The sequence below is a fragment of the Lycorma delicatula genome, chromosome 2, assembly GCF_047948215.1.
Source record: "Lycorma delicatula isolate Av1 chromosome 2, ASM4794821v1, whole genome shotgun sequence".
Lineage (NCBI taxonomy): Eukaryota > Metazoa > Arthropoda > Insecta > Hemiptera > Fulgoridae > Lycorma > Lycorma delicatula.
The window spans coordinates 146,412,084-146,427,026 of NC_134456.1; the positions used below are offsets into that span (position 1 = coordinate 146,412,084).

At 27.4% G+C, this 14,943-nt stretch overlaps 1 protein-coding gene across 3 annotated transcripts in view; it reads left to right on the plus strand.

Moving 5' to 3' along the window:
- The first annotated feature begins 222 nt into the window (after window positions 1-222).
- Window positions 223-14,943, plus strand: part of Hip14 (palmitoyltransferase Hip14) — a 133,944-nt gene continuing 119,223 nt past the window's right edge. For all 3 annotated transcript variants that reach the window (XM_075356409.1, XM_075356408.1, XM_075356410.1), the window contains exons 1-2: window positions 223-461; window positions 5,905-6,042. In XM_075356409.1, the coding sequence (XP_075212524.1) occupies window positions 408-461; window positions 5,905-6,042 (192 nt within the window). In that variant the 5' untranslated portion in view covers window positions 223-407. The remainder of the gene's footprint in view (window positions 462-5,904; window positions 6,043-14,943) is intronic.

Sequence of the window (14,943 nt, forward strand, 5' to 3'; positions counted from 1 at the left end):
CTGGAGAGTAACAATCTACTTAATATTCTCTGATATATTTTCATAGTTGTCCATTCTAAATAGATTATTTTACAATACATCTATTTTAATGCGTTACATTATTACATTTACTTTGTAATTTTTTTATGTATTTAAAGTTCTGCAATGAAATTCTGAATTTTTTTCTAGAAATTAAAATGTTCAATAATTTGTATTAATATGTTGGTGTGCCTGCTGCATGAAATTAACGAACAAGTCGTTTAGGGTCGGGCTTAACCGTAAAAATCGAAGGGTTTGGTTGCCGAATCTATAAAGTTCTTAATTATGTTCCGAATAGCCAATTTGCGTGATAATTATTACCTTTCTTTTCTAATTAAATGTATTTAAACGTCACAGTGATTTTATTTGATCTTGCATATTAGTTAATAATGATTCCATCAGATTTTGATTCTTCCTGCAATCCTGTTAACTTTGTTGCTCAGGTGAGAAGTGTTTAAATATTGCCCTGTGTAAGTAAAATAATTAATGTTCATTTTTAGAATAATTGTGTAAAATCAGGACTTATTTCAGTGAAATGTTTCAACGTCAAGTTAGTCTGTGCATCATTGACAATTTGTGCTTTGAGCCCAAAATCGTATTTTATTATTTTTGGGTGATTTATCCAATTTAGCAAGAATTTATTTATTTTCCTGATAATATATTACTTATTAGAAAAAGTATTTTCATTCTTGTTTGTGTGATCATGTTTTTACGTGATAATACAGATTTTCATTTTAGCATTGGTGCTTAATACTTTTGCTCTTTGAAATATGTCACCACATATTTACATTTTATTATCTTTCCCCATACAGTATTAAGTACTAGTATAGTATTTATAATTTAGTCTGAATATACTTATTCAATGATTTGTGTATTTTGCAGGTTACTGGTTGTGCTATGTAAACTTGGTATAAAAATCCTTAAAGATATTAAAATTAATGGTTCAGTCCATCATTTAGATATTTTTTTCATTTTGTTTATTGTAAATTATTTGCAGTTAATCTGAATTTTGATCCATTGTTTTAGTTTGTTTTTTTACATATCAAACAGTACATTATTGTTAATAGGCAATTGCCAAAATTTCTTTAAATGAAGATTGTGTATGTGAAATTTGCCATTTTTTATACTTTAAATACATTTAAAGTCTGAACATTGTACAGTGTACTATAACTTAGTCTTGGTATGAACCTAGAGCAATGAACAACACAACTACCTACCTATCTCATTATATGAATGAAAAATAATAGTTATATTTTGTGTTGATTCATGTAATCTGGCATAATGTTTTAATTAAAAATAAAAATAAATATTTTAAGTTATGTAATGATTGATTACTTAGAAATCACTACATTTTTACACTGTAAATGTAAAATAAAATGTAATATTTTTGTTCACTGATTAACAGGATGAAACAAAAACACTTAAAAGTATTAAAATTCAATTGATGTAAATTAACAATTATGTTTGTGAATCTGCCATTTTTCATATTGCATTTATATGCAATGTATAAAATCTGCTGAAATCAAAACCTACCTGACCATTGTATAAATTAATGACTTATTTTGAAATTATATGAAAATTATTCTTCCAGATGATATTTTAATTTATTATAATTTAATTACATTATAAATTCAAACTGGACATACTGAATATTTAATGTAATAAAATCAGTTTTTAGTTCATTTGGAATAATTTTTTTTAACATGTTTTTCTGTATATTTTTAATAACATGAGCAAAAATAAAAGCCGTCTAAATTTATATTAAGGTTAGAGTTACTTATGTTGTGTGTAAGGATATTGTGTTTATGAGACTATTATTATTTATTTATCTTTTATAATTAAAAATAATATTTATTTGTGTATTTTTAGTTAGTGGTGAAAAATATGTTTTATATAAAGTGGGGGATATTTAACAATCCAGCAAGAATAAAACCAATTCTTTATGTGTTAATGAACGACTTATTCTTGCAAAAATTCTGATTTGGAAAATAGTTTGTACATATAGTGAGCCCCACAATAACAAATTATATTAATTATTTAGCTATATATCTAATTATGTCATCTACTGAATAAACAATAAGTTAAGATACTTTTTTAAGGAAAACAATTATTTAAATGTACTGCTTATGCAATCTAAAACTTTTGAAATAACAAACTAATCAAAAGTAATAAATATTACACTTTAATAACCATCTTCAGTGACTGATGCTGTTGTCTCAACTTGGCATTAGATGATATATTACTGCCAGGATGTTTTTAAGTTATACAGATACACACACACACACACACACACATACACAGATATATATATATATATATATATACATACATACATGCATTCAAGATGTATGTTGAATTTGAGTTGTATATGTTTGTTTAGTATATTGTTATATATTTCATAATGTTCTAATGCAGTTAAATGCTGGTTTTTGTGAATGTAAGGTGAATATTAGGGTTAGTGGATTTGTTATTTACAATTCTGAGATGATTGGAAAACATTGAAAATACCTTGCTATGTCTTTGGTGTTCTTTGTATCGTTGAATCTGCATTCTGTTTGATTGATGATAAACATTATGCAGTCATAACATTGTGCAGTCAGTGTAATATTTTATATAATTAATGTTTTAGTAGTTCTTTAAAATTGAAATTGAGTAAATTTTATTGATAGTACTATATTTAATTGTAGACTATTTCCTTGCTGTGGTGCATCAAGTGTAGATAAGTAGTTTCTGTGTAAAAGTAACTTATTGAAACTATTTGTAAGCAGTTTTATTTTTTTTTTATTTTTTGTTTTCCTAAATTTAATGTATAATCCCAAATCTGTATTTAAAATTTTGTTAAAAAATTGTTATTGTTAAAAAAATGTCTTGTAAGATGATAATTCTGCCATTGCATTGAGATTCGTTAAGGAATCTGGTTCTTTTAGGGCATTTTGATGGATCATGTATCTAATTTCAAACTCTTTCCTATTGTGATTTTATTCATAAATTTAAAATATCATTTTTAAGTGCATCATGAAACTGAAAATGCTTTTACAGTGTGACTTCTACCTAGTGGAACACCTACAACCAACTCTAAATAACTGGCAGTTTCACAATCACCAGTTTGTTGAAATAGATTTTCTTAATAATATTATACCTCAAACAACGTAGGAAAAACATGAATGTAACTAAAATTTGTGTTTCTAATCTTTACATTTGTTATGAAAATACAATTACTGTAATGAGACTGATTATTTCATAGCTGGTCCCAGTACTATTAGGACTGAAAATAGAGATTTTACTAATTAATTAATTTTTTATTTATTTTAAAGCCGTCTATTAGGAATCATGCTACCAGCATTTATTTTTTGCTTCATTTCTTCTTTTCCATATTTCTGTTATTTTCTTGGAGAGCACCCATTTTTCTTCTGTCCACTTTCTTCTATGCTCTTTCTTCTTTATCTGCAAGAACTTTTTCATTGTAAATTATTTATCCAGACTTCAAATGATCCTCTTATTCTTAGGTTATGAAGTTCCTCTTTTATCTGCTTTATTATCCTGATTGGCTTTTTATATTTTAAAGTTTTTCGAAAATCTGTTTATTTAGTGATTTTGAATTCATTTAGATCATGTGTCTAAGGAATTAAATTTATTTTCTAATTTTAGTTTCCAAATCTTGGGTTTTATAAATTTCCATATTTGATTTTAGTTTGTACCCTTCTGTTTTTCTGGGGCTGCCAATTCACCTCAGATTTTCCTTTTCATTTTGAGACAATTTTCTAAGCAAGCTAGATTTGCTGTTTCAATTCCATGTAAAATCTTTCTCTGATCTGACTAATGTATTGTCACCTCAATTTTTTATTTATGTAAAGATTCTTTTTGTTGTAAATTTCTTTGGGTAGGAAATGTAATTCTCTAATTTGGATTTCTGAATTTCTTAAGCTGCTTAATCTGACTTGCTCTCATTGATTATTTTTTTATAAACATTTAAATTGAATTGTGACATTTATTTTTCCATACTTGGTCACTTGATTTTTTGGGGATGATCTTTGAGCTTAATCATGATTTTTGTTTTTGAGAAGTAAATTTGCCAGTTACTTTTCCTGCTGTTTCATTAATTTGGGAAATTGTGTCTTCTTCCGTTTTTGCAAGAAATGCTAGATCATCTGCAAAAGCAAGGTAGCTGATTTTTGGATTTTGGTTTTTTATTCTGATTTTAACGCTTTTGTCATCTTTTTTCATAAGATTTTCATGACTTTGTCTAAAAATCCGTTGAATAGGATTGGAGACAATCCATCACCTTGTCTTTATTTGGAATGGTTTGCTGATTTTTTGTACAATATTTTTGCAGTTTTCTTGAAAAATGAGACCTGCACAAGAAAACTTCATTTTTATAGAAATAAGGATTGAGGCTTATTTTATTTGAGAAATGAAATTTCTTTTTGTATTAAATTACCCAAGTTATGACCATAGATGTGTAAAAATTCACATCCCCTAAAAAAAAAAAATCAGTATTGTTTATTTAAAGTATTAAAATTCAACATCAATATAAAGTGAATCCTTGTTTTATAGGCTTTTTAAGGAACTAATTTAGAGAACTGGTATGAAGAAAAAAGTTGTTTTTTTCGTGTACCAATACCTAAAACAAGCTAACTAATTAAATAGTGACTTATTTACTTTCTTTTTTGGTTGTCAATAAATTGAACTACCACTTATATTTTAAGAAGAATTAGAGGATGTTTGATTTTTATGTGACAGGTGTTTGAGTCAGTTAAACTTATTGCGTAGTCATCAGACAAGAAACAGAGTACTGAAGTTAGTCCATGAACAATCCCTGCCAGTTAATTCAAAGGATGCATTGGTTCATTTTCAGGTTACAGTCTTCTCAGGTCTTCAGGTCTAAAGATACAAGACCTACCGAGGTCAGACATGTATTTTTAGAACCTGTAATGAGGAATAAATAAAATATGAGGAAAAGAGCTTAGTGGTGATAAAGGATAATTTACCCATCTTAGTAGATCTGTGTAGTTTACTGTTAATGCCCAGGATCCATATAATTTTTAATAGTGACATTTTGTCAATGTTTTTTCTTTTACAGTTTGGAAGTAAGTAACGTCTTTTACAGTTTGGAAGTAAGTAACTTCTTTTTGCATTGGAAGTAAGTCATTATTCAGTAGGAAATTTGAGATGATTCTCAATTGGTATTGATTAGGTTAGTTTTTTTTTAGTCTAACATTAATTATATTATTAAAACTTAATATAATTATATTATGTAAATTTCCATTTACTTCTTTGAATTCATATGTCATGAGTTGTTAAAACTTTTACATTTATTAAATGTAAATTTTTAACATTTATTAAATTTCAACTTAATGTATTTATGCAGTGATGTCTTGAAAAAGAAAAAAATTCATTCCATCCAGTTTTGGATTGAGTAGGATGTGGATTGAAAAGAGTAGCTGCAAACCATATATTAGCCGTTGTTGAACTTGTACTAAATTAAAGTAATTAAGTAATTAAATTAATTAAATATTATTTTAAAAATATTTTTGAAAATATGAAATATAAAATAGTATTTAAAATATAAATTTTTTAGGGGCCTATTCTTATTGGGAAATTCCCTTGTTATTAACACTGTATGTAACATTTATGTACAATTCAGTCTTGTATTTTGTATCTATTCTATTATATAACGTTCATTTTATGTATTATTCAATAATAAGTAAGGACTATTATTCTTAAGTAATATAGATTTTCCGAACAGTTACATAAAAAGGTTGAGTTTTTATAACACTTTTGGAGGTTTATTCTAAAACATCACAAATAGTTTATATTGAACACTACTATATCAGTTAAATAATACTTTTACAATACAAATCATCTTATGTAAGTTATTTGTTTCAGGAAACTTGCAAACCACGATATCATGGTTGTGATGGAGGTAAAGGTGATCCAGGAACTATATTTCAGGAACCAGTTACTTCTCAAAATACAGTTAATGAACAGGATTGCAGTGGTTATGATATTGTTAAAGCTACTCAGGTAGTTTTACATCTATGCTTTATTTACTTTCCTGATCTTACAAAAATGAAAAGAAAGGAATCACTTTTTTATAAATTCTGATAAAAATCTGATGATCCTTGATTGATAAAAAAAAAATCTTCTAAGGAGATAACCAACATTTTAAATTTGAAAAAGTCTTTTTGAGTCTAGAAAGACTAAAATTCTGCATCTTTATGCTGAGATGTTCAAAGCTCTGGTGTTGTAAGGAATGCAGTGTAGTGGGGGGACTGTGTTTTTAATATATTGCTTTACTAAAGGTGTCTTTGTTGGGGTTGCTGCTTAACCAGACTAAAAACGTTTGTTGTTGTCCCTCACTTATCAACAGTTAGCAGGTTTTAATTTAACACAAATACCAATGAATTTACTGATCTAAATTCTGCCAAATTTGCTTTCATTGATAATAAAATTAACCAGTTTTTAGCTCTTTGCTAACCTTGAATTACCAACAAACGTAATTCCAGTTGCCAGCAATTATGTTGCTATTAAATTGTGAAACCTCTTAGTCAAGATTAAAAATTTTTTCTTCATTCTTGTAAACTATTAACTAAATATTTGTGACTCCAGCGAAGTATGTGCATTGTTTTCAGTTGATCTCCTCCTCCTTTACTTATTTTTTCTCTATTTTTAAATCAGTACCCTCAAAAAAATCTTACTAGTGATATTTTATCCCATAGAAATTCATTCTTGTATGCTAAGAAGTAATAAATCTTCAAGCAGTTAAATCATCATTACTAAATCATTTAGAGAATATATTGAACTATATTTTCAGATTTTATTTGCCTTGAATCAATATGATAGATTAAACTAATGTCACATGTGTGCATGTGCAGTCACACACAATGAAAATAATTAGAATAATGTTAATGGTAAGACTGGAATAACAGATCATTTAGAAGAAAAAAAACAGATGCTCTATATTTAATGTTTGAAGCAACACTGAGCTTCCTATAGAAATATACTGTTGTTTATGCTGTTTACCAAATATTAACTAATTATTGTAATTGAATAGTACCTTCCATTCTGCTAAACTCTGTTATGGAGTGGTAGAGTTCTGGGTTTGAATCCTGATCAGGCTTGGCATTTCTTTTAAACTGTGAAATTCATCTATTATTAAGTTAATGTTGATGGATGTCGGTCTGTTGACACCAGAGAAAATAAATGTCAGGATAGGTTTAAATAAAACAATCATGAAATTTAGTCTCAAAAACTTTTGAACTGGAAGAAACCGGTAAATATTGATTAAGGGGTTGAGATATTTCTACAAGTAAATAACCTGGCAGATTATTTTTTCCCTATTTGGAATAAAGGGAGATTTAAAAAAAAAAATTGCTATTTATGACAAAAATAAATTTATATAAATAATTTTGAATTAAAGAAAGAAAATCTTATGTTTATATTATCCTTACCTGATCCTTTTGTTTAAAAACATTACACTAAAAAAATACTTTAAATAAAAAGTAAATTATGATATTTTATTTAATCCATACTATTATATTCATTATAAAGTCTGGACTGAAGGAGGATTCATTATTATTCATCATTAAATCAGTATTCTCACATCCATACAGAAAGTTAAAAAAAGAAAAATTTTCAAAATTTAACCACATTATGGTGACAATATTAAAAGAAAAAGTAACTTGAATTGTATACTAGGTCAGCAAGTTCAGTAGATGTGAGCATTTAGGAATTTTCATAAGAAGAAAGAAATATTTGACTTAATTTTCATTGGAAAACAATACTTTGATCTTTATATATATATATAGCCGAAGGCTGAAACATTTATTGTAAAAGTAAATCCAAAATAAAAAAAAATTATAAAAATTAATAAAACGACAAAGACTTTGAAAAATGAGTACAACAAAATAAATAAGTGTATGACAATGACAAACAATCTTATGGTTTGGTTTATTAAATTTTTACTAAAGTAAGATGAAAGATACATATTATCTTAACTGAATTAAAAATGTTTATTAGCAATAATTGTATTTAGATCAAGAAGTATATTGTTTGTTGATAACTGATCTTCAGCTTTTGTCATCAGACATCTGTTTAGCTTATTCCAAATTACACTTTGTTTAATTTTAACTTAAAATAAACATAAATAGAAGATAATTTTATTTTTAACAAAATAATATGTATAAAGTTGTCTATTTTCACAAGACCACAATGAAAAGCATGGGGCACGACCTCAGTCAGGATAATAATAATATTACATGTCAATAATAATAAATCAAACAATTAATACATAATATAGTACATGACATAGTACATAAAATAATCAAAACAGTAAATATGACATAAAAACGAACATAGTACATAATGTAAACAACAAAGAACAACAATCAAAATATTACACATCAAATTTTGATAAATGTCAATAGTAAATAATAAGTACATTTACACACAAGACAAAATTCAAAATAAATGATCATTCGGAATCTATTCCAGGTAGATAAATAGAAAGAGACCAGAATTGAAAACCATTAACAAAAGAAACTGCTAGTCTTAACCCCTTTTAACCATTAGTCTTGTATTAAAAAACAATCTTATAAAGTTCACTTGCAAATGCATTTGCTGTCTACTCTAACAGCTTGTGAATGAAACTTTTTGTATTATTTCTTTCACTTATAGTTATATAGTAACTTACGATAGTATTTCTTGTATACTTGGATTTACTTGTAGCATCACCTTTATTGTATCAAACTTAATTCAAGACTCCTCGCCAGACTAACGTCTCGCACTCTTCTCATAGACTCACACCTGTGACTCTCCTTGCTGGACCATCATCATAACATCTTGCTGAACTGGTTTGCAGAACTCCGCTGAATCTACACGACTCCACACAACTCGCAGTCTCATCTCACTGAACTCCTTGCGGGACTGACGTCGTAATGTCTCACAGACTGGTTCTAATCGAACTGATTTTTATACTGCTAGAACTGGGCTATTTATACTGCTAGCTTCTTTTCCTGCCGGACTGGACCCAACTTGAAGCGTGAGAATGATAGACGAGTCTGTTCATTCTCATGGATTCTGTAACCAGTTTTTCAGTAGCTTTTCTCATTATATATATATTTGTTTATTGTGTGACAGCGGGCATTATAACAAAGGATGTTGTTAAACGGACCTATTCTTTACAAAAAGGGTCTCTTTTTTGTCACTTGGATTCCTACAGTAATATTTTCTATTACTTTCATAATAATTGGTAGGAATTTGTTACTCAGGCCCACTATACCGGTCTTGTTACAATATTATTTTGTTGAAAACAAAATTATCTTCTGTTTATGTTTACTGGGTAATTGATTCTTTTAGATTTGTTTAAAAGCAAGTTTAAAAAAAAAATTTAAATCATTTTATTAGTACAGTGTTGAATATAATACGGGAGTTTTTGGTATTTCGTACAAGGGTGTTCAAAGTGTTACATTGGTTGATCGACTACATCAATGTTCATACCAAAAACCTACTGTGCTTGTGTACTATCCGCTAACTGTGGAATGAAAGTGAGCTACAGAAAAGCATGTAAAACCCCCTTGCAAATTTGAGATTAATCCTAATCATCCTGAGATACATGTTCCCCTTAACGTAACATCCTGAGTTGTTATGACATGACTTTATATCTTTATTTAAAACTTTTATTTAAACATCCATTTTCTAAATATCTATAATGCAATGGTAATATTTTTGGTTGGTTGTTCTTATAGTATCTATTAAAAAAGATTTCTTATTGCTATATCAGTAAAAAGTAACTAAGAATGATATGATTATTTATAGGTTTTTTTTTCAGTAAAGTTGTTTTAATTTTATGAATAATTTTTTTTAAATTGTGCATTGAAAATGTAATCACTAATTACTACAGTTGTAACAGGTACTTTTGTGTGTATTACTGTAAAAGTTAGGCATGATCTTTGGTTAGGATTAATCATAGGCTAAATTTTGAATTTGTAGGCTAATTACCTCTTCTTCCTCACTTTTTTGGGTTGTAGTGGCATCAAAATATCTAGAAATCTAAATTTAGGTTTGTGTGTGTTATTTTCTGTAGCCTAGTTGATGTTTTTATATCAATATTATACTTTGGTCATTTTTATTTATTTTATTATATCAGTATTACTTATGATCATTAATTTAAAACAGTTATAGTTTTACATTTTTAAGAGGAATAGGAATAGCTGTTAAATATTTTTTAATAATATAAAAAAAACATTCATGCATTAAAAGTAACTATAAAATACAGTAATTTATTATTTTTATTTACTTTTTGAAAGTTAACTATTTAAAACTATTTTTATGACAGCGTTTCTGATTAACTTTATTGCCTGTTTTGTGACCAATGATATCAAATTTATGCTAAATGAATTAATTCTCCTTTTGTGTAAGAATGGAAATGGAAGTTGTCAAAAAATGCCATTTAGCTAAATTATAATTTAAGGCAGTAGCCCATTACTTAAGTTTGCATTCACTGTAATGTTTAATGCTCATTGTGTTTTTTATTTATTTATTTTTTATTTTTGTGTAAATAAATTAACTATGTACATATATAGGCTAAACATGTTTGAACTAAATTTACTTAATGAACCTAATTTACATAAAAGTATACATAATTATAATCTTAGGTTGCATCAGTTATAGTTTTTTTTAAAGAAATTTATAGTTTATGAAAAATGCCATACCTGACCTGGATTTGAACCTGGGACCTCTGGATGAAAGGTCTAGTTGCTACCACTTCTCCTGGTGTTTGGTTTTTCACTTGAAATATTAATTGGTAGACTGAAAATTAATGCAAAGTGATGAAAATTAATCAAAAAATATTTTTCCAGATTTTTTTTTGAAATTTTAAACAGGATTTCCTACCTCAACTTTTGAGTATAATTTGCTATCTAATTTACTCACCGGTATGGAGTGGGTGTATTTTAGGAAAATATTTTAGAGATAAGATTTGAAAAAAATGGTATAATATGAAGCATTTTTAAAAGTTTTGATTAAGGGTCACTAGATAATTTCAGATTTTTTAAAAGCAATTCTTTAACAACCATTTCTTTTTTGTCTTTGGTCATTTGATTGGTTTGATGCAGCTCTCCAAGAGGTCCCTATCTAGTGCTAGTCATTTCATTTTGGTATACCCCCTACATCCTATATCCCTAACAATTTGTTTTACATACTCCAAACGTTGCCTGCCTGCACAATTTTTTCCTTCTACCTGCCCCTCCAATATTAAAGCGACTATTCCAGGATGCCTTAATAACTGGCCTATAAGTCTGTCTCTTCTTTTAACTATATTTTTCCAAATGCTTCTTTCTTCATCAATTTGCCACAACACCTCTTCATTTGTCACTTGATTTAACAACCATATTCCTCTGTACCAATACATATTAACTTATATTTAATAGATCAACCCTAAGTACTGAATAATTGAAATAGGATGACTTACCTTATTTCATTACATAACAGAAGCGCTTTCATTAATTTGAATCGCATCAACAGCTGCATATATTATATATATATATATATATATATATATATATATATGTGTATAATGTATGCTTCTGATGATGCAATTCAAATTTGCAAAAGCACTTCTGTTATGTAATGAAATAAGGTAAGTCATCCTATTTCAATTGTTCTGTACTTAAGGTTGATCTATTAAATATAAATTTTAGATTTATATGAAAAATTAATGGCCAGAAGAAATATTAATGATTGATAATAAATGCTAAATATTGTATTTTCTTGAGTAGCCCCTACCCCCTAGTAGTCCTGTGCCTTACGTTTTATTGGGCAAAATTTAAATTCTGAGGGAGATAACAGAAAGTTATACTGTAGTTCTGTAAAACACCACCTTAATTTGGTTTATTATTTAACAACAATAATAATAATAATGTTCTGTAATATTCAGATCAGAATGTAAGTTTAACTTTTATTTAACTCATAATTGTAAATGAGTTAGTTTCCTTCATTTTAAATGAATATGTATGTGGATATCATTATTCTCTATCAGATATAGTGTAACATTACACTTCATGTTTGTTTTTTCCATTATCACTGATTTTTCATTATCCTATTTTTTTTTTGTAACATCATTCTAAAATATACAGGGATTTGGTCCATATTCTCTTATTTAATAGAGTAAATAGACTTTTTCTTTTCTATAATAAATTGTAAAACTCTATTGTATTTTTTGTTCATAATCTAGAAACCACTTAGAAATGTTTTTATGTTATTGACAGGTTATTTTGAGCAAAGTTTGTTACCCATCCTTGAATTGCTTCAAATCATTAAAACTGCTTTAATGATTTGGGTATTTAAAGGACTTTAATTGGTACATTTCTTCTGCATTAATAGCTTAACCAGATTCCCCTTTTCTTGTAATACATGAACATAGTTTTTCTTATATTTCCAGCTATTTTGGTTTAACACCATAAAAAGCTGTTTTATTTCCAGTGTTAACAGAAGTTATATTTGTTCAACATTCTTGATTGCAGTTTTCATCAATTACAAACTCTCAAATTTGAGTCCAAGATAAATTCTACAAATTGTTATTTAAAGTAAATTTTTGTGGATTGTTTAAGTCTATATAAAAGAAAAAAAATGTTTAGTGTACTTTGCCAAAAAATATTTGCTTATTTATTTTGTATTAGAAACTATGATGATGTTGTATCAGTTAATCGATACTTCAATACTTCAATTTTTTATTTCTGTTTCATATAATTTTTCATTTTGAAGTAAAGAACGTAAACCCATTCTTTTCATATTTATCTGAATGATTAAAAAAAATTAATAATTAATTAATTACTTGATTAAGAGAACCTTATCAGTATTTATTTTAAAATAAAAGGTATATTTATTAGACAGTTAGTGTAATATGAATGCCTGCTTGATGTAAGGAAATATTTGAATAGAGGGGAAAAATATAGCCCATCGGGCTGGTCTAGTGGTTAACTCATCACCGCAAATCAGCTGAATTCAAAGTCAAAAGTTCTAAGGTTCAAATCCTAGTAAAGGCAATTGCTTATATATGGATTTGAATACTAGATTGTCGATACTGGTGTTTTGTTTCAATTAACCACACAACTCAGGAATGGTCAACCAGAGACTGTATAAGACTACACTTCATTTACATTCAAAAATATTCATCCTCATTACATTTACATTCATCCTCTGAAGTAATACCTTATGATGATTTTGGAGCTAAACAGAAAACAAAAGAGAGAATAAGTATAAATGTAATAATGTTATTTCATAGATGTGGTTTGACTAATCCTGCATCTTAAATCTTTTCCCTTAAAATTTTTGAAAAAAGTGCAGGTGGTAACAAATTTGTTAACCAATCATTTGAAAATCAAATGAAAAACACATATGGAACACAGTTTTAGCCGTGTGATAGTAAAGTCCTACAACTGTGGGTTGTTTGTGATGCACCCGCTTACACACACTACTTAATTTAAAATATTTATTTAAATATAATATTTTTACTTCCTTGTATGAAGTAAAGGAAGTATTGTGATCGCGATAAATTTCGGTTTTCAGATTTCAACGGAAATATCCATTTTGACCAACGTTGAATCCATTTTGACTAGTTTTGGCGTGACTTCTGTATATACGTATGTATCTCGCATAACTCAAAAATGATTAGCCATAGGATGTTGAAATTTTGTATTTAGGACTTTTGTAACATCTAATTGTCCATCTCCCCTTTTGATTGCAATCAACTGGATCAAAGTGTCCAAAAGAACCCAAATTCCAAAAATTTTGGATTTTGGACTTTTCTTAACTGCAGTAATACGCCATCATTGAGAGCTTTTCAGTGATATATCATAAGTGGTATTTATTTTCATTGGTTTCAGAGTTATAGCCAAATGAAATTTTAATTAATGAAACATTTGAATCTTACAAGGGGAAGGCTTAAATATATTGATGTATTAATAATTATTAAACTCTGATTGTAAAAAAAAATTTTACCAAGAAATAATAATTCAATAAGTAATGAAAATAAATCAAGTTATTAGTGAAATAAAATTTTATGTACTTTTCATCTTAATTCAAAAATTTTTACAGAGGTTAATAATTATTAATAAATCAATGTATTTAAAGTTAAAATAAAAAAAAATAAAAATATTTGTTTGAAGTCAGATTCGAACTGATGTGTTCATAGTTACAGATCTGACAAGTTCTCACTTATACCATGCAATTTACTTGAGCAATGTGAAACAAAAATAATATTAAACTATATAAAATGCTAATATGGACACCATAAAAAATGTGATACAATGTGGTTTCTACCTCAATACAATTGTGTAAGTGTCCACTTTATTAAAGAATTGGAGGATCATATCACTTTCAAATGAAATAAGTTTAAATAATGTTAACAGTTTATGTCCACCTTACCAGCACATTCAGTGTGCTGGTAAGGTAGATTTCAATAACTGTTAATGTTATGTATTTAACATTCTTTCTCAAACGTGGTACCACGTTTGAGAAAGAAGTTTAAATAAAGTGCAGCAAAAAATATGTATATGTAATTTACATAGGTGTACAAGGAAGTCATGTGCTATCCACATCAGATTTTTTCAAAATTTGTTAAACTTGAGTTTGTTTGCCAATTATTACAAGAAATAAAAATAATTTATAAGTTTTCCTAAAATTGGCACTTTATTTTATATAAAATTTATGGACATTTTTCAGTAATTTTACAGCTGCTAAATTGAAACTGTGACCTGTTTTTAAAATATTAATTTCATTAAATTAAATGACATTATTGTCATTTAATTGAACATTACAACATGCAAATTGACATTACTGCATTGTATCCAAGCATACATACTAAAAAATGCATTGAGCTGTTGAGAGACTGGCTGACTTCTTGCAACTTAAAAGATGAAAAAGTTA